The sequence below is a fragment of the Musca autumnalis genome, unplaced genomic scaffold, assembly GCF_047663935.1.
Source record: "Musca autumnalis isolate F117 unplaced genomic scaffold, ASM4766393v1 scaffold_1, whole genome shotgun sequence".
Classification (NCBI taxonomy): Eukaryota; Metazoa; Arthropoda; class Insecta; order Diptera; family Muscidae; genus Musca; species Musca autumnalis.
This window is the reverse complement of record NW_027411644.1, coordinates 307,566,462-307,592,346: the sequence shown is the minus strand read 5'-3', so window position 1 is coordinate 307,592,346 and position 25,885 is coordinate 307,566,462. Positions and strand designations below refer to the sequence as shown.

Here is a 25,885-nt window from a genome sequence, read left to right as displayed (position 1 = left end):
CAATAAGCGTGGATTTTTTAAAAATATTTTTTCAAGGACTTTTCAAGCAATAAGCGTGGATTTTTTAAAAATATTTTTTCAAGGACTTTTCAAGCAATAAGCGTGGATTTTTTAAAAATATTTTTTCAAGGACTTTTCAAGCAATAAGCGTGGATTTTTTAAAAATATTTTTTCAAGGACTTTTCAAGCAATAAGCGTGGATTTTTTAAAAATATTTTTTCAAGGACTTTTCAAGCAATAAGCGTGGATTTTTTAAAAATATTTTTTCAAGGACTTTTCAAGCAATAAGCGTGGATTTTTTAAAAATATTTTTTCAAGGACTTTTCAAGCAATAAGCGTGGATTTTTTAAAAATATTTTTTCAAGGACTTTTCAAGCAATAAGCGTGGATTTTTTAAAAATATTTTTTCAAGGACTTTTCAAGCAATAAGCGTGGATTTTTTAAAAATATTTTTTCAAGGACTTTTCAAGCAATAAGCGTGGATTTTTTAAAAATATTTTTTCAAGGACTTTTCAAGCAATAAGCGTGGATTTTTTAAAAATATTTTTTCAAGGACTTTTCAAGCAATAAGCGTGGATTTTTTAAAAATATTTTTTCAAGGACTTTTCAAGCAATAAGCGTGGATTTTTTAAAAATATTTTTTCAAGGACTTTTCAAGCAATAAGCGTGGATTTTTTAAAAATATTTTTTCAAGGACTTTTCAAGCAATAAGCGTGGATTTTTTAAAAATATTTTTTCAAGGACTTTTCAAGCAATAAGCGTGGATTTTTTAAAAATATTTTTTCAAGGACTTTTCAAGCAATAAGCGTGGATTTTTTAAAAATATTTTTTCAAGGACTTTTCAAGCAATAAGCGTGGATTTTTTAAAAATATTTTTTCAAGGACTTTTCAAGCAATAAGCGTGGATTTTTTAAAAATATTTTTTCAAGGACTTTTCAAGCAATAAGCGTGGATTTTTTAAAAATATTTTTTCAAGGACTTTTCAAGCAATAAGCGTGGATTTTTTAAAAATATTTTTTCAAGGACTTTTCAAGCAATAAGCGTGGATTTTTTAAAAATATTTTTTCAAGGACTTTTCAAGCAATAAGCGTGGATTTTTTAAAAATATTTTTTCAAGGACTTTTCAAGCAATAAGCGTGGATTTTTTAAAAATATTTTTTCAAGGACTTTTCAAGCAATAAGCGTGGATTTTTTAAAAATATTTTTTCAAGGACTTTTCAAGCAATAAGCGTGGATTTTTTAAAAATATTTTTTCAAGGACTTTTCAAGCAATAAGCGTGGATTTTTTAAAAATATTTTTTCAAGGACTTTTCAAGCAATAAGCGTGGATTTTTTAAAAATATTTTTTCAAGGACTTTTCAAGCAATAAGCGTGGATTTTTTAAAAATATTTTTTCAAGGACTTTTCAAGCAATAAGCGTGGATTTTTTAAAAATATTTTTTCAAGGACTTTTCAAGCAATAAGCGTGGATTTTTTAAAAATATTTTTTCAAGGACTTTTCAAGCAATAAGCGTGGATTTTTTAAAAATATTTTTTCAAGGACTTTTCAAGCAATAAGCGTGGATTTTTTAAAAATATTTTTTCAAGGACTTTTCAAGCAATAAGCGTGGATTTTTTAAAAATATTTTTTCAAGGACTTTTCAAGCAATAAGCGTGGATTTTTTAAAAATATTTTTTCAAGGACTTTTCAAGCAATAAGCGTGGATTTTTTAAAAATATTTTTTCAAGGACTTTTCAAGCAATAAGCGTGGATTTTTTAAAAATATTTTTTCAAGGACTTTTCAAGCAATAAGCGTGGATTTTTTAAAAATATTTTTTCAAGGACTTTTCAAGCAATAAGCGTGGATTTTTTAAAAATATTTTTTCAAGGACTTTTCAAGCAATAAGCGTGGATTTTTTAAAAATATTTTTTCAAGGACTTTTCAAGCAATAAGCGTGGATTTTTTAAAAATATTTTTTCAAGGACTTTTCAAGCAATAAGCGTGGATTTTTTAAAAATATTTTTTCAAGGACTTTTCAAGCAATAAGCGTGGATTTTTTAAAAATATTTTTTCAAGGACTTTTCAAGCAATAAGCGTGGATTTTTTAAAAATATTTTTTCAAGGACTTTTCAAGCAATAAGCGTGGATTTTTTAAAAATATTTTTTCAAGGACTTTTCAAGCAATAAGCGTGGATTTTTTAAAAATAATTTTTCAAGGATTTTTAGAGCAATAAGCGTGGATTTTTTAAAAATAATTTTTCAAGGATTTTTAGAGCAATAAGCGTGGATTTTTTAAAAATAATTTTTCAAGGATTTTTAGAGCAATAAGCGTGGATTTTTTAAAAATAATTTTTCAAGGATTTTTAGAGCAATAAGCGTGGATTTTTTAAAAATAATTTTTCAAGGATTTTTAGAGCAATAAGCGTGGATTTTTTAAAAATATTTTTTCAAGGACTTTTCAAGCAATAAGCGTGGATTTTTTAAAAATATTTTTTCAAGGACTTTTCAAGCAATAAGCGTGGATTTTTTAAAAATATTTTTTCAAGGACTTTTCAAGCAATAAGCGTGGATTTTTTAAAAATATTTTTTCAAGGACTTTTCAAGCAATAAGCGTGGATTTTTTAAAAATAATTTTTCAAGGATTTTTAGAGCAATAAGCGTGGATTTTTTAAAAATAATTTTTCAAGGATTTTTAGAGCAATAAGCGTGGATTTTTTAAAAATAATTTTTCAAGGATTTTTAGAGCAATAAGCGTGGATTTTTTAAAAATAATTTTTCAAGGATTTTTAGAGCAATAAGCGTGGATTTTTTAAAAATAATTTTTCAAGGATTTTTAGAGCAATAAGCGTGGATTTTTTAAAAATAATTTTTCAAGGATTTTTAGAGCAATAAGCGTGGATTTTTTAAAAATAATTTTTCAAGGATTTTTAGAGCAATAAGCGTGGATTTTTTAAAAATAATTTTTCAAGGATTTTTAGAGCAATAAGCGTGGATTTTTTAAAAATAATTTTTCAAGGATTTTTAGAGCAATAAGCGTGGATTTTTTAAAAATAATTTTTCAAGGATTTTTAGAGCAATAAGCGTGGATTTTTTAAAAATAATTTTTCAAGGATTTTTAGAGCAATAAGCGTGGATTTTTTAAAAATAATTTTTCAAGGATTTTTAGAGCAATAAGCGTGGATTTTTTAAAAATAATTTTTCAAGGATTTTTAGAGCAATAAGCGTGGATTTTTTAAAAATAATTTTTCAAGGATTTTTAGAGCAATAAGCGTGGATTTTTTAAAAATAATTTTTCAAGGATTTTTAGAGCAATAAGCGTGGATTTTTTAAAAATAATTTTTCAAGGATTTTTAGAGCAATAAGCGTGGATTTTTTAAAAATAATTTTTCATAGATTTTTCAAGCTTGGATTTTTTTAAAAATATTTTTTCAAAGATTTTTTAAGCGTGGATTTTTAGAAATATGTTTTTCAAGGCGTGGATTATTTTTTTATTTATTTTTTCAAGGCGTGTATTTTTTTGAAAATATTTTTTTCAAGGCATGGATTTTTTAAAAATATTTTTTTCAAGGCGTGGATTTTTTAAAAATATTTTTTTCAAGGCTTGGATTTTTTTAAAATATTTTTTTCAAGGCGTTGATTTCTTTTAAATATTTTTTTCAAAGCGTTGATTTCTTTTAAATATTTTTTTCAAGGCGTTGATTTCTTTTAAATATTTTTTTCAAGGCGTGGATTTTTTTTTAAATATTTTTTTCAAGGCTTGCATTTCTTTAAAAATATTTTTTCAAGGCTTGGATTTCTTAAAAAATATTTTTTTCAAGGCTTGGATTTCTTTAAAAATATTTTTTTCAAGGCTTGGATTTCTTTAAAAATATTTTTTTCAAGGCTTGGATTTCTTTAAAAATGTTTTTTTCAAGGCTTGGATTTCTTTAAAAATATTTTTTTCAAGGCTTGGTTTTCTTAATTTTTTCAAAACGTGGATTTCTTTTTCAAGGCGCAGATTTTTTAAAAATAGTTATTTCAAGGCGTGGATTTTTTTTAAAAATAGATTTTTCAAAGCGTGGATTTTTTTAAAAAAATATTTTTTTCAAGGCGTGGATTTTTTTTTTTTTTTTAATTATTTTTTTCAAGTCGTGGATTTTTTAAAAATAGCTTTTTCAAGGCTTGGATTTCTTAAAAAAAATTTTTCAAGGCAAGGATTTTTTTAAAAATACTTCTTTCAAGGCCTGGATTTCTTTAAAAATAGTTTTTTCAAGGCTTGGATTTCTTAAAAAAAATTTTCAAGGCAAGGATTTTTTTAAAAATACTTCTTTCAAGGCCTGGATTTCTTTAAAAATATTTTTTTCAAGGCTTGGATTTTTTTAAATATATTTTTTCAAGGCGTGGATTTTTTAAAAATATTTTTTTCAAGGCGTGGATTTTTTAAAAATATTTTTTTCAAGGCGTGGATTTTTTAAAAATATTTTTTTCAAGGCTTGGATTTTTTAAATATATTTTATTCAAGGCCTGGATTTTTTTAAAAATATTTTTTCAAGGCTTGGATTTCTTTAAAAAAAATTTTCAAGGCGAGGATTTTTTTAAAAATATTTTTTTCAATGCCTGCATTTTTTTAAAAATATTTTTTTTTCAAGGCTTGGAATTTTTTATAAATATTTTTTTTCAAGGCTTGGAATTTTTTATACCCTCAGCCTTTAGGCTAAAGAGGGTATTTACACTTTGATACGACCAAAAATGTGCCTCATCGAAATAATGGTTTTAGACCCCAAGTATGTTTGTACGATATCCGTTTCAGACAATTTTGAGTAGATCTAGCAATGTCCGTCCGTCTGTCTGTCTGTCCGTCTGTCTGTCTGTCTGGCTGGCTGGTGCGCACGATATCTCTCGAACGGATCAATCGATTCGGTTCAAATTTTGGGTATCGAAATATTTTGTCCATATTCGATTTAAGTTCGAAGATGGGCCATATAGGTCCACTCCTTCATGTACCTCCCCCACAAATGTTCAAAAATTGTCGCAAAACTTGTGCGCACGATAACTCTTGTAGGGAATAACCGATTTGGTCCATACTTTGCACATCGTGTAATTTCTACCAAACTTAGATGAGGTTCCAATATGGACTCAATCGGTCCACTCCTTCGGGTACCTCCCACACAAAATTTCGGAAAAGTTCAGTTTAGGACCTGGTCTCGAATCGCTTTGATTTTTGTTTACGCAAGTTGTATTCGCTGTCCTCTATACGACGCTGTAAGTTTCATTAGGGGCAAGTCCATACTTCCTGAGAAAATAGCCTGAAAGTTACAAAAAACCCTATGACACCGTGTGTAGTGGTTGGAGCGCAAGACAACTCTCGAACGGATCTGTCGATTCGGTCCAAAATTTGGCTTTCGTAATATTATGTCCAAACTTAGTTCAAGTTCAAAGATGGATTATATCGGTCCACTCCTTCCGGTACCTCCCCCACAAAAGTTCGAGAATGTTCGGAAAATTTGTGCGCACGATAACTCTTGAAGGAAGTAACCAATTTGATCCATACCTTGCACATCGTGAAATTTCTACCAGACTTAGATGAGGTTCCAATATGGAATCAATCGGTCCACTCCTTCGGGCACCTCCCACACAAAATTTCGGATAAGTTCAGATTAGGACCTTCTCTCGAATCGCATTGATTTTTGTTGCAACTACTTGTATTTACTGCCCCCATACGACGGTACAAGTTTCATCTGGGGCAAGTCCATACTTCCTGAGAAAAAGCCTGAAAGATGCAAAAAGCCCCTATGACACCGTGTGTAGTGGTTTGAGCGCAAGATAACTCTCGAACGGATCTGCCGATTCGGTCCAAAATTTGGCCTTCGTAATATTTTGTCCAAATATAGTTTGAGTTCGAAGATAAGCCATATCGGCCCACTCCTTCTGGTACCTCCCCCACAAAACTTCAGAAATGTTCGGAAAAATTTTGCGCACGATAACTCTTGAAGGCAGTGACCGATGTAATCCACACTTTGCACATCCTAATTTATCTACCAGATATAGATCAGGTTCGAATATGGACTAAATTTGTCTACTCCTTCTGGTACCTCTCACACAAAATTTCGGATAAGTTCACATTAAGACCTGCTCTCGAATCACTTTGATTTTTGTTGAAGCGATTTGCATTCGCTACCTCCATTACGACGGTAAAAGTTTTTTCAGGGGCAAGTCCATATTTCTTGCGAAAACAGCCCAAAAGGTGTAAAAAACCCCTATGTCACCATATGTGGCGGTCGGAGAACACGATAACCCTCGAACTGTTTAAGCGATTTGGTCTAACATTTGGTCTTCGTCATATTATATCCAAACTTAGTTTCATGGGGCAATACCGGTCCACAACTTCCGGTACTTTTCCCCAATATTTAAAAAGTGTCACTAAAATGGGCCAATTTGGCCCAAAATTTGGATCTCCTAATATTTTGTCAAAATTTAGTTTAACTTCTAAAATGGCCCATATCGGTCCTTCCAAAGGGTACCTCCCCCTCAAAAGTTCAACTTTTGTGTCTTAGTGCACTTAATTCCTAATCCAAATTTTTGTCGGTAAGTTCAAATGTCCAAAAAGGGCCACAAAATTCTGAAGAGACCTTAAATACATTCGACCTATCCGTATTTGAAAGTTTCACTTCACATTGGTTAAGGGTATATATCTGTCGGCAAAGCCAACTGACACTTTTTTACTTGTTTAAGAATACTTTTCCAATGACTTTTAGTGCAATTGTTTGAGAATATATTTCAAGCACTTTCAGAGCAATAAGCGTGGATTTTTTTGACATCGCGACAAGATTGCTATCCTTGGATCGACTTACCTAAATCTTAACTTCTCCATACAGAATACAGCAACTCTGATAGTTTCGATATAACACCAGGATTCGCCAGTTTCCCAAATTAGTTATACCGTTTCAATCTTGTAGTAGCAATTATTAATAAAATATTTAAATCCCTCTTTTCCTTTTAGATTTCACCCCTAGAATTGGCCGTTGAAACAATGAAGACGACCAACAAGGATATACGTGATTTGATAATTGCCCATAAAAATGATGAAACGATACCCGTTAATCCCTTGGGTATGAAAATACATGGTATTGTGGATCCAGCCGTTATGGGTGGTACAAAGAAATACGAAGATGCATTCCTTACCGCAGAGTATTTGGAAGAACATCCTGATGATAAGGAATTGGTTGAGGAACTAAAGGATTTGATTGCTGCACAAATACCACTATTGGAAATTGGTAAGTCCAGACGTTTTTTTCATAGTTTCAGATAAAATATATTAAACTTTTTTTAATTTCCAGCCATTACACTACATAGACAAAAGGTTCCTGAGAGTTTGAAATTGTTCCATGAACGTTTGGAGACATGTTTTGCCGATATGCAAGCTCAAGTTGAGGCCAAGTATGGCAAGAGGGTAAGTGTTCATAAATTATTTTTTTGGTTTATTATTTATTCAGAATAATTTTCGGGTTAAGCTAAATGATGGAAGATTTTTTGCAAATGAAAAAGGGGAAAACGAAGGGAGTCACACAAAACCACCAAATTGTGCGACTGGTTTCGCTGTTAGTTACTAAATTATTGTTACTACCAGCGAAATTGGTCGCATAATTTTGTGTTTCTTTGGGAATCTCTTCGGTTTCATTTTCATTACCAAAAAATCATCCATCTTTTAGCTCCACTCAAAATAGAAATTAATAAATTTATATTTAATCTAAATAACATTGTTTGTATTGTTTTTTTATAGACTTGTGACCTAAAACTTGATCGTGATTCGGTTATAATGCGTCGCAATAACTCCTTTATACCAAGCATGTGTGATACCAATAATCGTTTGTCCGAAACCAGTATGGGTTCATCAGAGTAAGTTTGTGAATTATTTTAAAGGAATATATATAAGATTTCTAATTAATATTTTTGTTTCAAATTTGCAGTAGCGGTCTTTCGAAATCAACAACACGACCTCCAACCAATTCAATTAAATCCACCTTTGGTTTTGCCTTTAATCCCAGGTATGTTTTCAATTACCTTTAAAAAACATTTAACATGGGAACTGTTTATGGACAATTACACTCAGAGATGACCTATCGAACAAACAATGAAGTATGTTAAATACTTTTATGACATTTAATACATTAGACAGACAGGCAAGTTAGTATTTCCTTTTTCTAATTATCTTTTAATAGTTCAAATTAACATTAGATACATTTCCAAGGCCTTTACTAGGTCTGTCAGTTAGGTCACAATAATAATATTAACAATACACTTTTCATTATTGTGATTTGAGTTTCTTTGCATTTCAAATCACAATAATGTATTTGAAAGCCAATATAATAATCATGTTGGCTAATTGGACGATCTTTTCCATATCGGTAAGAGGGTGTGTACTTATAAACATATCGCTCATTTACTCAAAGAGTGGCATAACTCAAAAAATGTGTTTCCTGATTTATCAACTTATATTTTTTCTACGACTTCGACTTTATTTTTTCACGTTGATAACTCTAAAACTCAACTAGTTGCAGCTAATTTACAAAAAGTTCGACATAAAGCAACAAAAAGGTTTTTTTTGAGTTTCTGTAGCTCTAAAACAGTTCAATTCATGCTTGATCTTGCACAGAAATTTAGCACTGATATCTGGCTAGCTGTTTGCAAAATATGGTCCAAGTACTTACTTACTTAAGGGCTGTTTACACCATATATCAATGTCACATGAGCTGTCATTTCTTTCACCCATTCGACATTCTCTATGTTTGTCAAAATTGACGTCATCCATACAACTTTCAATTTGTGCGTTCATACCTTCAAGTGTTATTTTCGTATGACATAACCTATAAATATAAAAACAGCTGTTTTTGTCATTGTTTACATTTATTGTTGAGTTGCAAATTTGGGCAAATTTTAATTTTGGTTAAAGTAAAATGAATATCTAGCATGTTTGTTGTGGTAGAATAGGTTTTTGGGGTTATAGACCCATTCATGTTTTTGCCACAAAGCAATCTTTTCCAAGACTGCTTCTTTCGACCAATCGATCTGAAAATAACATTATAAACACCCTTTATTTACTTTTCTAAATATTTAAATATACATAACATTCTATTTTCTTTTTTTAAAGATTTTGTTTTTCAAATTTTTTTTGAGAATGCCAGAAAACAGCTGATAAATTTATGTTTACATACGAGAATGCCGTATCAAATAGAGCGCTCCCTAAATGAAAAATTTACATATGAGTTGCCAAATCATTTTGATAGATGAAAATTTTCATAGTGGTCACACTATGTGTACAACATTCCAGGTAGAAAATTTGACATCTCATACGACATTGATAGATGGTGTAAACAACCCTTTAGCTGGCCCATTACAGAACATTTGTTCCATAGGCCGAACTAAGAAAAGATCTCCACATATCTATATTTGTTGCTTCGCACTCTGGAATACCGCGCCTTTTCATCTCATCATCCACTTGTTTGCGCCATCTATTCCTTGGCCTGCCAATTCTGCGTGCACCGCCAAGCGGTCCGTATTTATACGCCTTTTTAGCGGGTTCATCATCGCTTATTCTTATGATATGGCCTAGCCAACGCAATCGCTGCATCTCGATACGTTTAACTTTATTGATGTCGTTGTATAGCAGATACAGCTCGTGGTTCATGCGACGTCGATATTCACCGTCAACGCAGATTGGTCCGTAGATCTTTCGAAGAATTTTTCTCTCAAACACACCAAGCACTGCCATGTCTGCTTGCGCAAGTACCCAGGCTTCGGAGCCATACATCAGCACGGGTAGTATTAGAGTTTGGTAGAGCGTTTTTTTTTTGTTTGACGAGATATGGCTTTGTTTTTAAACTGCTTACTTAAACCAAAGTAGCATCTGTTGGCCAATACAATTCTTCTTCTTATTTCACAACTGATGTCGTTTGTTGTGTTTACGGAGGTGCCGAGGTAGACGAAGTCTTTTACTACCTCAATATTATAGGAACCAACTTCCACAGTCGGTCCGAGATCAATGAAAGCATTGCGCGTCGACACCATCAACTTGGTCTTCTCACCGTTTACCGCCAGACCCATTTTAGCAGATTCTCCTTCGACCTTTATAAAGGTATCAGTTACTTCTTTTACTGATCGGCCCATGATGTCTATATCATCAGCATAAGCAAGTAACATGTGGCTATTGGTAGAGTTGTGTCGTTCATGAACGAACCGGTTCAAAGGAACGATTCCGTGAAAAGAACGAACGGATCCGTATCCAGCGCATTCTTTTATATCGTTCATTTAGATCCCCGATGACCGAGTCATTGCTGCTTACAAAACAAAACCACCACCATTAGCTTTGCATACACACAAGCACACAAGCAAGCAAAAAAAAAAAACGAATGCATTGGTTTTGCAGTCAAGCAGCACAAATTTCCACACAAAACAAACAATGATTCAGAGAGCTACTCTCGCTCAGTAACAACACATCTCGGTCATATCTTTCTTTTGCATCATTCGTTCATCTGGTTCTTTCATATCAAATCCAGAAACAAAACCACCCCCATTAGCACACAATGTGTCATTCGTGAACGAACATTTTCAAAAGAACGATTCGGTGAAAAGAACGACGGAGTCATATGCAGCGGAGAACGAACGACTTCAAAAGAAAATAACACAGTCAAATGTATTGTTGAACGAAAAAGAGCCAACGAACGAAGTGAAAGATCCGGATCTTTTTGGTGAACGGAATGAAAAAGATCGATCCGCTTAATGAACGAGATTGCCCAACACTAGCTATTGGTGTAGAATGTGCCACTTCTTTTGACGTTTGCCTCTCGTATAACCTTTTCCAGCAGGATGTTGAAAAGATCACACGAAAGGCTGTCTCCTTGTCTGAAAGCTCTTTTGGTACAAAACTCTTCGGAGAGGTTCTTTCCTATTTTAACTGAGAATCTCGTGTCAGTTAGTCATTTTACAAAGCCGGATAAGCTTTGTGGGGTTACCAAATTCAGACATGACTTGGAATACCTTTGAACGCAGCGGGCTGTCGAAGGCTGCTTTATAATCGACAAAATCTTGGGTCTTCTCCAGGTTTTGCCGCAGGGTAAATATCTGGTCAATAGTGGACTTGCCAGGTCTAAAGCACAGCCGACCAAGAAGAGGGAACACAAAATTCTCAATATTTGCAACTTTTGACAGTGTGTTAGTAACGTTGTATGCACGCATGCTGCAAAACAAAAACAAATCAAAACATTTGTGTGCTCTTTCGTTGCGTTCGGGTCGTGTGTGTGTGAATTGGCGAAAAACTTCGTAACTTTAACAATATCAAAGCACGAAATTGGTCTAAAGCCGCACTGATAGGGTCCAATAATTTCATTGACCATAGGCTTTAGTCTCTCACACAATATGCCAGATACTATCTTATATGCAATAGGGAGCATACTTATGCCCCTGTAATTGGAGCACACAGTCTTATCACCCTTCTTGTGTACTGGACATAGGATGCTCACGTTCCAATCGTCGGGTACGCGTTCTTCCTGCCAGATGGTGCTAACTAGCTGATGCATACACCTTATCAGGGCGTCGCCTCCGGTTTTAATTAACTCGGCTGGTAGGCCATCTGCTCCTGCTGCCTTATTATTCTTCAGCCGGTTTATTGCTGTCCTTACCTCATCTTGGCTGGGCGGTATACATTCAATACCATCTTCTGGGATTGGATCTGTGGTATCTTCGCCGTCTTCACTGCTATTGGATACCAACAGATTTGAAAAATGTTCTTTCCATATCCTGAGTACACTATATGTATCAGTTACCAAATTACCTCCTGTACATCTCGATTTGTTCACACTCCCTCTTTTCCATCTGTCTCTTTTCTCCCGATACCTCTCTCCTGGGCTACACATTGCTACGGATTGTAAAGTAGCCCTATATGCCGCATTTTTCACTTGCCATTGTGTTGTTATGTTATCGGGACAAGGAGTGCTCGCATTAAGCAATTGGGCTAGTTGAGTGGAATATGCTGTGGCTATCTGTTGTGTTTGCAGCCTATCGATGTCCAACTTCTGCGTTGTGTCTGTTCGTGCTTTATTTGCAACGTTTAGACGGGTACGTACCTTTGCTGCAACAAGGTAGTGGTCCGACTCAATGTTTGTGCCCCGGAACGATCGTACATCCAAACGCTCGATGAATGTCTTCCATCTATCACAACATGATCAATTTGATTTCTTGTTTTCTGATCTGGAGACAGCCAGGTGCCCTTATGAATATTGAGATGATTAAATCAGGTACTGCTAACTACCATGTTTTTTGCAGCTGCAAAGTCTATCAGCCTCATACAATTGTCAGATGTTTCACTGTGGAGACTGAGTTTCCCGACTGTTTGTCCAAAGATATTCTCCTTTCCAATTTTGGCATTAAAATCGGCTAGAACAATTTTAATGTCATGGGCAGGACAACGATCATATGTTTCTTCTAAGCGCTCGTAGAATATATCTTTGGTCTGTTCGTCCTTGTCTTCGGTTGGAGCATGAGCGCAAATAAAGCTGATGTTGAAGAATTTTGCTTTTAATCGAATTGCAGCGAGTCTTTCATTCACTGGGGTGAAGGTGGATACCAGATGTTTTAGCCTCCGACTAACTACGAATCCGCAACCAAACTCATGCTTTACGTCATGGCAGCTATAATACAGTGCGTCACCTTTAGGCGTTGTTGTGACGCCTTTCCCAATTCATCGTATTTCCAGTATGACAGTAATGACTGCACCTTCTCTATAAAGAGTGCTAACATTTCAGCTGTAGATTCGCAGATCATGGTCCTTAAAACGTTTGCGGGGGTCGTCAACCTTAGAGGGGATTGTTTTTCTTTCGTTTTTCATAGTAGGATGTTTTTTCTAGGGGAGGGATACTAACCCGACGCCCAAACCCAAGATTCTAACGTTCTTATGGGTGAACGCGCGGCACATGTTAGCTCACTACCTTTAACGGGTGTTAAAGGCAGTTCCCCAGGTGACACCACGGGGAGGTCAGTGTCCACTTGAGATGAAAGAGGGACCAAGATAAATCCAGGGCTTTGCCATGTTAAAACCGGTCAGGACCATTCCTTGGTATCTTCCATCCCCTACGTCACCCAATATGGTCCAAGTAGCTATTTTATTATTATTTTATTTTTTGTGTAACAATCTTTTTAAGTTGGAAATTCAAATTTCAATCGGCAACATAAAACGCGTTTTTCTCGAAACTAGTTTTTTTTGAGATGTGCCATTTTTTGAGTAAATGAGCAATATGCCCACCTCTCTCTCCACTAAACTAATAATTGACATACAGTCGAAATATTTACTTTAAGAAACAAAAATACAATATAATCTCTTTATAACGAAATTTCTTTATAGCGTAGCAATTCTACATTCCCAACAGCTACCTTATAGAGAAGTTCGACTGTAGTTCATAAGCAATTCCCCTCTTATACATATAAAAAATTATAACGTAAATTATATTAAATTAACTAATAATAATTCTGCCATTTTCTTTCGTATTTTAAATGCTGTTTTTTTTCTCTCAATAAATTTTAAATTCAAACAATTTTCAGTTTGAAAATATAATTTTTGTAAATACGCTTTTTTATAACGTGTGTTAATTTTTAAATGTTATGTGTCCATTTGTTGTTAAATACAATGTATTTCTTTTTTCAAGTTTAAATTGTTTTAAAATTTGTTTTGGTTCAGTTTTATTTTCCAGCCCTTGCTTCCACATTTTTAGTTTACTTATTTTTTTAATTTTGTATTATATTTATGGCTTTGTGTTTTGCATTGTTGTTTTATTTTTGTTGTTTTGCATTCTTTCTTTTCTTTTTGTGTTTCATCATTATTGTTCGTTGCAAATAAGTAGACCCAGTCTTGGCCACTCTCCAAGTACAAAAAGCAAAACCAAGGATAAGACACCCTCTAAACGAAGATCTATCAAAAAGGTAAGGTGTAATACTTATTTGTGAAAATTGCTTATTAATTTATATAAATGTTTTTTTTTTTTTTTTTTTTTGCAGTTGGATCGTGACACCTTAAGTCTGCCCGTTGCCAATAGTCAATGGTATACCACACCATTGACCACAATAACCTCAACTCCTGAAAAAGAATCCAACACTTCATTAATATCAGCATCAAATACATCGCTGTGTTCCAAGACCGCTGACCCAAAAGTATTAACTGAAGAGGTATGTATGAAACCAGAAAAAGCATATGTAAACCTAGAAGTGTAGTTATAGAAAATATCCTTTTGTGAAAAATTCTGCCAAATGGATATACGACGTAAAAAAGTAATGTTCTTGGTATGATGGAATAACAAACAAAAATTGTTTCCCACGAACATAACAGAAGAGACAAAGAAAGACTTCTCTCATACCAAAGGGTATAGTCCGGTTATAATTTCACATCAATAAGGACGAATGAAATATTGAGTAAATCTAGCCAACTGTTGCTGAGGTATTTACCCACTTTTTAATGTAGTTTTGCCGGAGACCCGAACCATTGCACAATTGGATGTAAAGTCATTTTTGAAGAACCAGACTAAGATGAGACCTAACTCGATCGACAAAATAATACGGAAACAATGGCCCTGTTGTCTGTCTATGAACTTTCAAGCACTTAAAAAACAATCAGTCTTTGACGACAGCTATATACCCTAAGCCTAAAACTGTGGGAAGAACAACAATAGAAGTTTTAGGCAGATTCAATAAAATTACTCTACACCTATACTACTTGTGTGGATTTGTGGTTGTAAAAATTTATAAAATTGTACCATCATAATAGGGGCCAGAAAAACTACGTCCGGTAAAAAAGAACCTGGCATTCAACTGCTCAAAAGTGCAAAAATGTTGAACTTTTTTGAAATTTTAAACCCATATATCGGAAAGTACAGTCTTCCAACAAATTATAGTCAATCCCACGTCAGCGGGTTCTCTGTACCGGATTTACCCGGGACCACACAACATCAGCGTTCCGGCCAGCTGCTGCCACCTCAGTGTACATGTGTTTGTATTTGTTTCGTTTTTCTGTGCTGGGAGCGGCATATCCCGGAATATCTGCTCCGGATTCTTTTGGTCCGTGCCGGGACGGAGGAAAACCCAGTACCAATATATTTGTGCTCAGTTTGTCACATCCGCATCTTCACCCATATCCAATCATCGGTGAGATCCAATATATGTCAGGAGTGGGTGCATTTAAGAGGTTGCTCGGGACTTGCCCATGTGAGGGACTGCGATAGGGACTATGTTGCTGCATGCTGCGCGAACGCAGCCACCAGTGAGTCGTCGTCAGATTACGAAACGGGGAGTTTCCCCCCAACAGCAACCGCACGCGCAGCATTTAACACCAGCCGTTGTTGTTCCAATCCCAGAAAATGCATCCTTTTAGCAATTTAATTGCAATGGGCTCCGAGGTAAGATCGATGAAATAGTGGACTTTATGAATCGGAAGAAGGTCAAGGTCGTTGTGATGGTTACCACGTAATAAGGAACCTGGCAACCCGTCATATCCCTTGGATCAGACCATCTCCCCATAATTGTCTCCATCAGCAGATCACCCGATGTCATCACCTCTGAACGCCGCACATTCGTCAATAATGGGAAAGCTGATTGGCCGAGTTTCAGAGAGTTCACCAATCACCGCTTCAGAGAATTGCCCAATCCTTCTGATGTTCAGGTAGCGGAAAGAACGTTCCGAGACATCATCAATGCTGCAGCCGCTCGCCATATACCTGCTGGTCGAATACCCGAAGTAAGACCAAATTTCCCAGCAGAGGCGACGGGATTAGCAAATGAGCGTGATGAGCTTCGTCGAACCAACCCAGACGACCCCAGAGTCAGGGATCTGACAAAGTTAACAGGCTGGTCGGCGAGCATAAGCGGAACAAATGGTTAAATCATCTGAAGAGCTGCAACATTGGAGCCGGTATAGGTGAATTGTGGGCAACGATTAAGTCACTCTCAAACCCTGGAAGAAAGGAAGATAGGACCTCAGTCACGTTTGGCGACGTTACGTTGACTGACCCGAAGAGGCGCGCAAGTAATTTCAATCGACAGTTTGTCGAGCACCCCGAGAGTGACAGGGCGAAGAGAAGAGTATTACGTCGTATCAGATCTCTTCCTGCCGAGGAGGAACCAACACAGTATACAATGGATGATGTTGCCAATGCCATCAGTAAATCATCCAAAGCGTTGGGCCCTGATGGAATCTCCATGGTGATGTTGAAGCACTAAAGTTCTTGCTATCCACCCTCATTGTTCCCGAAGTCTGGAAAATGGGCAGGGTGGTCCCACTACGGAAGCCCGGCAAGGATGTCAGCAAAAGTAAATCGTACAGGCCGATTTCGCTGTTGTCACCTGTAGCGAAGACCCCAGAGGTGAATTGTGGGCAACGGTTAAGTCACTCTCGAACCCTGGAAGAAGGGAAGATAGGACCTCAGTCACGTTTGGCGACGTTATGTTGACTGACCCGAAGAGGTGTGCAAGTTACTTCAATCGACTGTTTGTGGAGCACTCCGAGAGTGACAGGGCGAAAGAAGAGTATTACGTCGCATCAGATCTCTTCCTGCCGAGGATGAACCACCACAGTATACAATGGATGATGTTGCCAATGTCATCAGTAAATCATCCAAAGCGTTGGGCCCTGATGGAATCTCCATGGTAATGCTGAAGCAGCTGGATGAGCCGGGAGTGGAATATCTCACTAAAGTTCTTGCTATCCACCCTCATTGTTCCCGAAGTCTGGAAAATGGGCAGGGTGGTCCCACTACGGAAGCCCGGCAAGGATTCAGCAAAAGTAAATCGTACAGGCCGATTTCGCTGTTGTCACCTGTAGCGAAGAACCCAGAGGCCTTAGTCCTCCCCAGTATCAGAAACAGCTATCAAGTTGCCGATCATCAGCATGGATTCCGTAAGCAGCACAGCACGACAGCAGCGCTGCACGCCATCTCCACACATATTTGTCGAGGACTCAACCAGGAGCGGCCATGTGATAGAACAGTGATGGTGGCGCTTGACTTATCAAAAGCCTTTGATACAGTCAGACACTCCACGCTGTTTGAGGACATTGAGCAGACAACCCTCTGGCCAAGCTTGAAACGTTGGATAGTCAACTATATGTGTGGACGCCAGTCGTACGTGGAATTCAGTAATAAGAAGTGCATTGTACGATCCTGGCATCGGGTACCTTTCCTGATGATATCTGTGAGAGACTGAACAACTATTTAACCGATCTTACCATCTTTTCCATTCGAGGAATATGCAGATTTCCGCCACAAAATCTACAGCCACACTGTTCACCACATGGACAGCACAGTTTGGACGTGAGTTGAATGTCGTGGTCGACGGTAGCAGAGATCCGACCACAAACTGCCCTAAAATTTTAGGGGTTACATTCGACACTACATTCACGTCGTGCGCACACGCCACAGATATCTGCGACAAACTGAAAAGTAGGAACAAGGTCCTCAAGTCCCTAGCCGGCAGCACTTGGGGTGCAGATAAAGAAACCTTGTTGACCACATATAACGCGATAGGTCGGTCTGTGGTAAGCTATGCGGCTCCAGTCTGGTCCCCGAAATTATGTAATACGAATTGGAAAAAGATTCAAACTTGCCAGAATGCCGCCCTGAGAACAGCAACAGGGTGCCTCCCCAAATCTTCAGTGGACCATCTGCATGAGGAGGCAAAGATTCTTCCAGTAAAGCAACACAATGAGATGCTTTCGTTGCAGTACCTGCTTGGATGTTACCGTGTGAGCCATTCCAATCACCATCTTGTGGGTAGGCCCGACACATTCAGGCAGATCAGGAAGGATATCCACGCTCTAGAGGGAGAAGTCCAACGATACAGGAGAGAACCCCTAGATCAACAAACATATCAAGCAGGTTTGAATAGCATTCACACGGACGCAGTTGCCAAGGCCTTAAGCAATTAGAGTGTGAATAAAGTACTCGGAGTACATCCCCCATCTATCGCAGCTGAGGAGCGTCAGCTGCCACAACAAACCAGAGTAGTTTTGGCTCTACTACGCTCGGGATATTGCAGTCGCCTAAATTCTTATTGGGCGGAAATCGATCGCGCCGTGCAAGACATCTGCCCAGTATGCGGCATGGACCCGCGCGACACAGTACACCTTTTCAACTGGCCCGCCAAACCTACCCATCTAACTCCAGTGGATCTGTGGCTACATCCCATCGAAGTAGCCAATTTCCTGGAACTGGAGATAGACCCAGAGCCAGATTGAACAGGAGAACGAACATACAAACATAATAAAAAACACTGTTACAACAACAACATTACGTTGAGGCTTCAATTTGGACGTAAAATGTTGAAGACCTCCTCCTTGAAATTTGATATACATTTGGAAGAAATATTACGAATTGCAAAGTTTCGGTCAAATAAGATACTCAATTGGTAGTTGGTGCCGCCGGGGGTTGTGTGCAGTCAAAAATTCAAAACGATTCGGGACATGTCCTTCACTGCATTTTTACGAAAAATTTGGATATTTTGTGTTTGAGGTACTTAAAGGTGTGGGCCGATATAGTCCATATTTGAACCTGATCTTGTTCTTGATGAAATATTACGATAAAAATTACACACGGTGTCACAGAGGTTTTTTGCACCTTTCATGTTATTTTCTCAAGAAGTATGGACTTGCCCCTGATGAAACTTGTACTGTTGAATAGGGGACAGTGAATACAAGTTGCTACAACAAAAATCAAAGCGATTCGAGAATCAGTCCGCCACTCTTGCAACCATCCCACCGTCTTCGTTACAGGATGCTAGACTTACAACAGTTCAGCCCGATGCAGTGAGATTGGGATTTTGCAATCTTAACATCCTCAGCAGGAGCTCTTTGTTCACAGTAGGTGGGGGAACCAGGCTGAGAGAATTTTCCTGGACGGAACATCAGATAAGGAGGCCGCCGCAATTTCAGCTCCTTCCCACAGCGCAGCAAAGCCATCAACTGCCCGAACGAGAAATTCAATTCACGGGATTTCCTGTTCAGACAGTTAATCACTTTGACACCCTTTCGGAGTGACTGTCGCTGATTCTCCCATTAGGGTCTGCTCTGTCGATGATCGCCACTTGAAAGTCTTCATCATTCGCCACTGTGGCCTGTCTGTTGTATGGCTTTTTGCGTCCTTGGCCGTGCGCCTTGGAGTTAACTTTTCCAGAGGAGGTGGATGCATTTTCCGTACTCAGTTGCTTCCCCTTAATTGTACGCTCAACGGCTGCCGTGGGTGATCACCCTTATGGGTGCCCGTTGGTTTGGGGTGCAGTCTATAGCCTTTTCCTTTTAGGCTTCGGAACAGATTTCGGCTCAGCATATTTGCCAGAGGCAGAGGACTTAGCCCGCTCTACTACTTTATTCGGGAGGAAGATCCTTTCCACCTGGAGCTCGCGATGAAATTCACGTGGGTAAGTTCTCTCGAACTTCCTTATGAATTTCAGCTTACCCCTGATGAGGTGGACCTCCCTCGCCGAATGCATGTTCGCAACCCGCCCTACGAACATGCAAAGATAGGATACGGCACGTTTATAGTGCCTCGTATCAGATGCTTCTCGTGCAGATGCAACCTTTGAGTCACTGCGTGTTGTCGGGGTCTATTTAGATCCCCGTCGTCGGACATCGTTTCAGTTGCCGTCTGCCTTTGAAGCTTATTGTCGGCATGTGCCGACACAGGAGTCGGAATCAGACTTGCCTTCGGTTAGACATCAAGGTCCGTACTCCCTTCGTTAGAGCCACAGCAATCTTCCTGAGTATACTTGGCCGGAATCATTGTGGTGTCCAGCTCGTCACAGTCAGACAGACTGACGGACATGGCCAAATCAACCCCAAATTGTCTGAAACGGATTTCGTAAAGGCTTTGTACTGTGATCGACATGGAGACAAGAAGGACGACACATATTTCTAAGAAAATAGGCCTGTGCTACACTTATTAAGACCTGAAAAGTCTAAATTATCACTTCTGGAATCTATGCGGGAAATATATTATTAGAGAGTTGTATTTGAAGGCTTTTGGTAAAAAATAAATGTCTATTTTTTGTGCGGAATGAGTGGAAGCGTTCCTTGTTAAAGGTGTAATGTGCCTGCATCGGCCAATTTGATTAGAAAAAGTTGATTAGAAAAAGTTCAGAACTTGATGCCATTTTTACATTTGTCGAGTTTACATTATTATCCCAATTTCTGTCTTTGCTTATTCTGAAGTCTAAATATTTATTTTGATATATTTTTATATATACATATCTCTAATTTTAACATTCTTTAATTCTTTACAGCTTACCTCCAAACGACCATTACGTTCGGAAAAAGAAAAGGAACGAAGATTATCACGACCCGCCAGTATTGCAACACCAACAGCAAGTATGAAAGGCTTTTCAGCGGCTGATACACAATCACTATCGGGAGCGGATAGTAGTAATCGTAACTCGGTAGAAACAACCGATTCCACATCGGAAGAAGATTTAATACCACCACCCTTGCCTGCCAAAACAAGAGATTCCACAGACTTTTCTAGTCTCAATTACAGTTTGGATTGGAATAATAGTACATTTTCATTGGGCGGCTGCGGCGGCGGCAGTGGTACCATTACAAGGGGTACCTCATTCAGCCACACCACCACAACCAGTATTGTGAATTCCTCGTATGAATATGTTGAAACCAAAAATTTTGCAGTAACAACAACGGCGCTCAATGCTGCGGCGGCTAATGATGATAAAAAGAGGCCACCAACACCACCGCCAAAGCCATCAAGGAATAGCAAACACATTCCATAGAAGACAAACTTATAATACCTTCTCCACATAATGGTGTGGGGTATAAAGAGATTGCTCAATGAAAGTGGTTTCAACACAAAATAATCAAAATCTAATAAAGAAAGAAAACAAGTGCCAAAAAATAATAACAGCAATAATAATTGCATCAATTTAACAACCAATGAATGATAAATTATTTCAACAACCAATCAAGGAAAAGGTGAATTGATAAAAGTTGTTTAAAACGTTTAGTAAACACTGCTAATTTAATAATTAATTAATATTTTAGTTTTTTATATAATAACATATTTTAACAATAATAATAATAATGATATTACTTAGGGATATTTTCCATATAGCAACAAATATGTATTATACCAACAAAACGAACTAAGTGAAACCGAACACATTTCACACTGCATACAAACATACATACATTAACATATGTACTCTTAACCTAAAAAATTTCCAATTTATTTTTTTAAAAAATGATGATATAAAGAAGTCTTCCTATTTTTTATAATATTTTTTTCTTTAAATAATTCGTGTCATTCTAAACAAAAAATAACTAATTTTTAATGTATTTTTTAAGTTTTTAGTTTTAAACATATTTTTAATAAATTAATCAACAACAAAAACAGGAGATAAGCATCAAAACAATCAACAAAATGTACTGACAAAAAATTCAGTATTTTGTTATTTATAACATGTTTTATTAAATTTATAATTGTTTACCACAAAAAAAAAGAAAAACGAAACAAAAAAGTGCCACAATCGACAAAACAAACTAAACGCACAAAAATATTATTAAAAATCTTAAAAAAAAATACTAATCAGGAAATTAAGTCAATTATTTTACAAAAGAAAAAGCTAATCGTAAACATCAACACTACGTTTTTATTTTTTAAAATCTATTTTATTACCAACCTTTTATATTATGATATTCGTTTTTTTAACAAATCAAAATATTTGGGCAATATTTTCAAAAAACATTTATTTCTAATTATTAGTTTTTTATATAATTTTATTTTTATTTTATATTAATTTTCATTTCTTACTTAGTCATTGCAATAATATCCATAATTAATGTTTAATCTTTATTTTTATAAATCGTGCGCTTGCTTCTTCGTCTTAGTTTAAAAAAAAGGATATCTGTTAAATGTCATATTTTGTCTTCACAACTCTTCGACATCGTCGTTGTTGTCGTAGTCGTCGACATAATCTACGATGCAATTTAAAATTAACTTTGTTTAGTTTTGGATCTTTATTTAATAAATGGCCAAAGATTTTTTAAGTGTATTTACAGAGTGCACATACCTACCTATTATTAGATTATTGATATACATATTATTAGTAGCATATAAATATACGATTTTATATGTCTGTGTGTATTAAGAACTTTTTATTAGGAAATAAATTTAATGTTTATACAAATAACTAAATGAGAGTTTTATTAATTTTCCAAATCATTAAATGGTAAGTTTAACAATACCAGATTTTCCTAGGGGAAATAAAAGTTTGTACTTTGGTAAACAAAAATTCCAAAACAATCATCCTAAACAACACTTAAACAATTTTGAGCTATAAAGTGGACGGAGGTATCCGAAAGAATTGTCTGATATAGTCCATATCCTAAGTTGATCTATGAAATTACATTGAAATTATTTTTGATGAAAATTTTATTACCTACCTTTGATGCTCATTCCCGAACGTTTTTAAAGTTCTGTCTGCAATGTGTCTTCAAAGATTTGTTAAGTTCTCCCAAGATTCGTCAAAGATATCAAGTAGATGGTTTGCTTTTGTTTTTCAACTTTTAGCTTGCGCCTAAATGTATGCATTGAAATACAATGAACACTTTAAAAGGCAAACGTGTAACTCTGGCAAATGCGCCATCTCTTGAAACACATGAATCAAATCAAAGGTTGTCGTAGGTGGTCAAACAACGAAGATAGTAAATCCCATTTTACCATTTTTTTGTAATCACGCTACAGGTTGCAATTTTGATCGGATCGTCACGAAATTTTGGGGGTTAATGAGGGTCCTAGAGAGCCTATTGATTTTGGTGATGGTCGGATAATATTCAGGGGTCTGAATGGGCAAAAAAACCTGCTGAGAAAATTCAACGTCTTATTTTTATTCGAATATATCAGGTTTTAGTAGGAGTATTCCAACGGCAAAGCCTGTCAATGGATGAAGAAAATATCACATTTACATTAATGTAAAATAGGCAGGCGAAGGTGGTCAAACAATGGAGTTATCACAATAGTCGTAATCATCCTATTTTTTGTAATCACGCTACAGGTTGCAATTTTGATCGGATCGTCAGTTAATTTTGTTGGTTAATGGAGGTCCCAGAGAGGAATGAGCATATTGACCCAGCAAAAAATTTTGGAAGTTGTGCAATTGGAGCTATGATTTCACATCCCTACAGAAAACAAGTAAAAAAGAGTCAGTCGGCTTTGCCGACAGATATATACCCTCAGCCAATGTGAAATGAAACTTTCACTTTGTGGCCCTTTTTGGACATTTGAACTTGCTGACAAATATTTGGATTAGGAATTAACTGCACTAAGACACAAATATTGAACCTTTGTGGGGGATGTACCTTTAGGGAGGACCGATATGGGCCATTTTAGAAGTTAAACTAAATTTTGACAAAATATTAGGGGATCCAAAGTTTGTACCAAATTGGTTGCCCCATTCAAGTGATATCGTCCTAGCATTTTAGTTTAATTTTTTAAATATTGGGGAGAAGTACCGAAAGTTGTGGACCGGTATTACCCCATGAAACTAAGTTTGGATATAATATGACGAAGACCAAATGTTGGACCAAATCGTTTGAACAGTTCGAGAGTTATCGTGCTCTCCGACACCCACATATGGTGGCATAGGGATTTTTTACACTTTTCGGGCTGTTTTCTTAAGAAATATGGACTTGTCCCTGAAAAAACTTTTACCGTCGTAATGGAGGTAGCGAATTTAAATCGCTTCAACAAAAATCAAAGTGATTCGAGAGCAGGTCTTAAAGTGAACTTATCCGAAATTTTGTGTGAGAGGTACCAGAAGGAGTAGACAAATATAGTCCATATACGAACCTGATCTATATCTGGTACATATATTAAAATGTGTAAAGTATGTACCAAATCGGTCATTCCCTTTAAGACCATGCGCACAATTTTTCTGTACATTTTTGAATTTTTATGGGGGAGGTACCTGAAGGAGGGGCCAATATGTCTTATATTCGAACTTAAACTAAGTTGGAACAAAATATTACGAAGGCCACATTTTGGACCGAATCGGCGGATCCTTTCGAGAGTTATATTGCGCTCCAACCACTACACACGCTGTTGTAGGGGTTTTTTGTGCCTTTCAGGATATTTTCTCAGGAAGTATGGGCTTGCCCCTGATGACACTTAAACCGTCGTATGGGGGGCAGTGAATACAAGTTGCTACAACAAAAATCAAAGCGATTCGAGAGCAGGTCCTATACTGAACCAATATTTTTGAAAATTTAACATAGCTGAAGCAAAGGTTTACCCTTTCAGAACACGCGACTTGTGATTGTATATTATACAAATTAAATATTTTTGGATAAAATTAAATGTTTTTGGACGTGGCAAAAAATATTGGCCTTAAAAGATAATTTGCGTGGAAGCTGTGCCTATATTTATGTTAAAAAATGGGTAAAAATGGGTTGAAGCCACCATGTCTTTTTTTGTTTTCTCTCGATTTGTGAGTAAACCACACTTCTCTCGATTTTCCTGTCAAAGTAAAGGTAGAAGCAAACTAATTAAGGATCATCTCACTTATGTATTACTTTTCAAAATTTGAACTGCCTCTACCATTAAATGATGCTGACATTTTGAAGCCAGATTTACACAGCCCTATTCTGAACATTCCCATGGGAACTGTTTCCCATGGGAGCGAAATTTCCCATTCCCACGTTTTCCATATTCTCAACGACGTGGGAACAGCAAATGATGGGAGCTGGAATTTCGAAATTCGAAATCAGTTACACCAAATTATTATAGCATACTTTTGGGGGGATGTAATTTTGTTTTGTAATACAAAAAGGCCTATTTGCATTGAATTCACGGTTTTTGAATTAGATTAGCAAAGCACAACTCACTTAATTCAACAACCGTGCATTGATTTATTGATTTTTTAAGTGAATGGAGTCAACGATGTGTGGTGTTGTTCTAATAAGCACATTTTCATCAGAATGTGCGAATTGGTGTAAGCATTTTTTTAATTAGTAGGCAAACATAAGTTTTGTGTATAAAGTAATAGGAACTTTTAAAGTTTGCAACGAATTTAAAAATTGTATGTTGATTCGGAATAATTTTAGTTAGGGGTTTAACGCGTATATCGCTAGTTTTACTTATTCCTAATGATCGCTAGAACTCGTATTTTGCATATTTTTAAAAAAATTCAAAAAGAAAAATTCGGATATTTTTCTCGATTATTACATATTTCAGAAAACGTATCTCAAAAAAATAAATAAATAAATAAAATAAGTTTTTGATTGAATCTAAAACTAAAACACATGCCCTTGCAAAATTTCAAGCTTCTACGTTCAAAAATAACGAACCTATTCAAGAAAAGGCATTTCGGAAAATGGAATAGCATTGCAATAATTTAGCATATATGTATGTACGTTTGTGTGATAGTTGTCGTGTCGTTGAGGAGACTAACACGTTTTCAATAGAACGTTAGTCGTCTGATTTAAAAAACCGGAAGATTATATTACGAAAATGAATACAAGTTGTAAAGATTGTATGTATTATGGTTATTTTCCAATATATTTTAATAATTATTGCCAAAAATTCTTTTGAAATTGATTTGTTTTAACTTGCTGTGCTGCGTTAAGTCCCAATTTACATTAGGCGAGTTTACTTGCGGCAATTGTCAGTTTGTAGGCGAGAGAGGGTGCTGAGAGGCAAAGGGTTACCATATGCCTCACCTCTCTCTCCTACAAAATGACAATTGCCGCAAGTAAACTCGCCCAATGTAAATTGGGACTAACAGAATCAACCATAACTCTTTTTCTCGTATTTCAATATATATGGTCTTTTCCAGAACTGCAAAAATCTACTAATTTTTACTACTTTTTTTTGTTTTGTTCGATAAAATAAAGGAAAATT

General features: G+C 36.2%; 1 protein-coding gene across 4 annotated transcripts in view; it reads left to right on the top strand.

Annotated features, from left to right (window-relative positions):
* Positions 1–21,494, top strand: part of mbc (dedicator of cytokinesis protein myoblast city) — a 168,938-nt gene extending 147,444 nt beyond the window's left edge. For all 4 annotated transcript variants that reach the window (XM_073962108.1, XM_073962107.1, XM_073962109.1 and 1 more), the window contains 7 exons: positions 6,961–7,234; positions 7,298–7,410; positions 7,741–7,856; positions 7,928–8,005; positions 13,850–13,928; positions 14,004–14,171; positions 20,265–21,494. In XM_073962108.1, coding sequence (XP_073818209.1) covers positions 6,961–7,234; positions 7,298–7,410; positions 7,741–7,856; positions 7,928–8,005; positions 13,850–13,928; positions 14,004–14,171; positions 20,265–20,762 — 1,326 coding nt within the window. In that variant the 3' untranslated portion in view covers positions 20,763–21,494. The remainder of the gene's footprint in view (positions 1–6,960; positions 7,235–7,297; positions 7,411–7,740; positions 7,857–7,927; positions 8,006–13,849; positions 13,929–14,003; positions 14,172–20,264) is intronic.
* Positions 21,495–25,885: the final 4,391 nt, after the last annotated feature.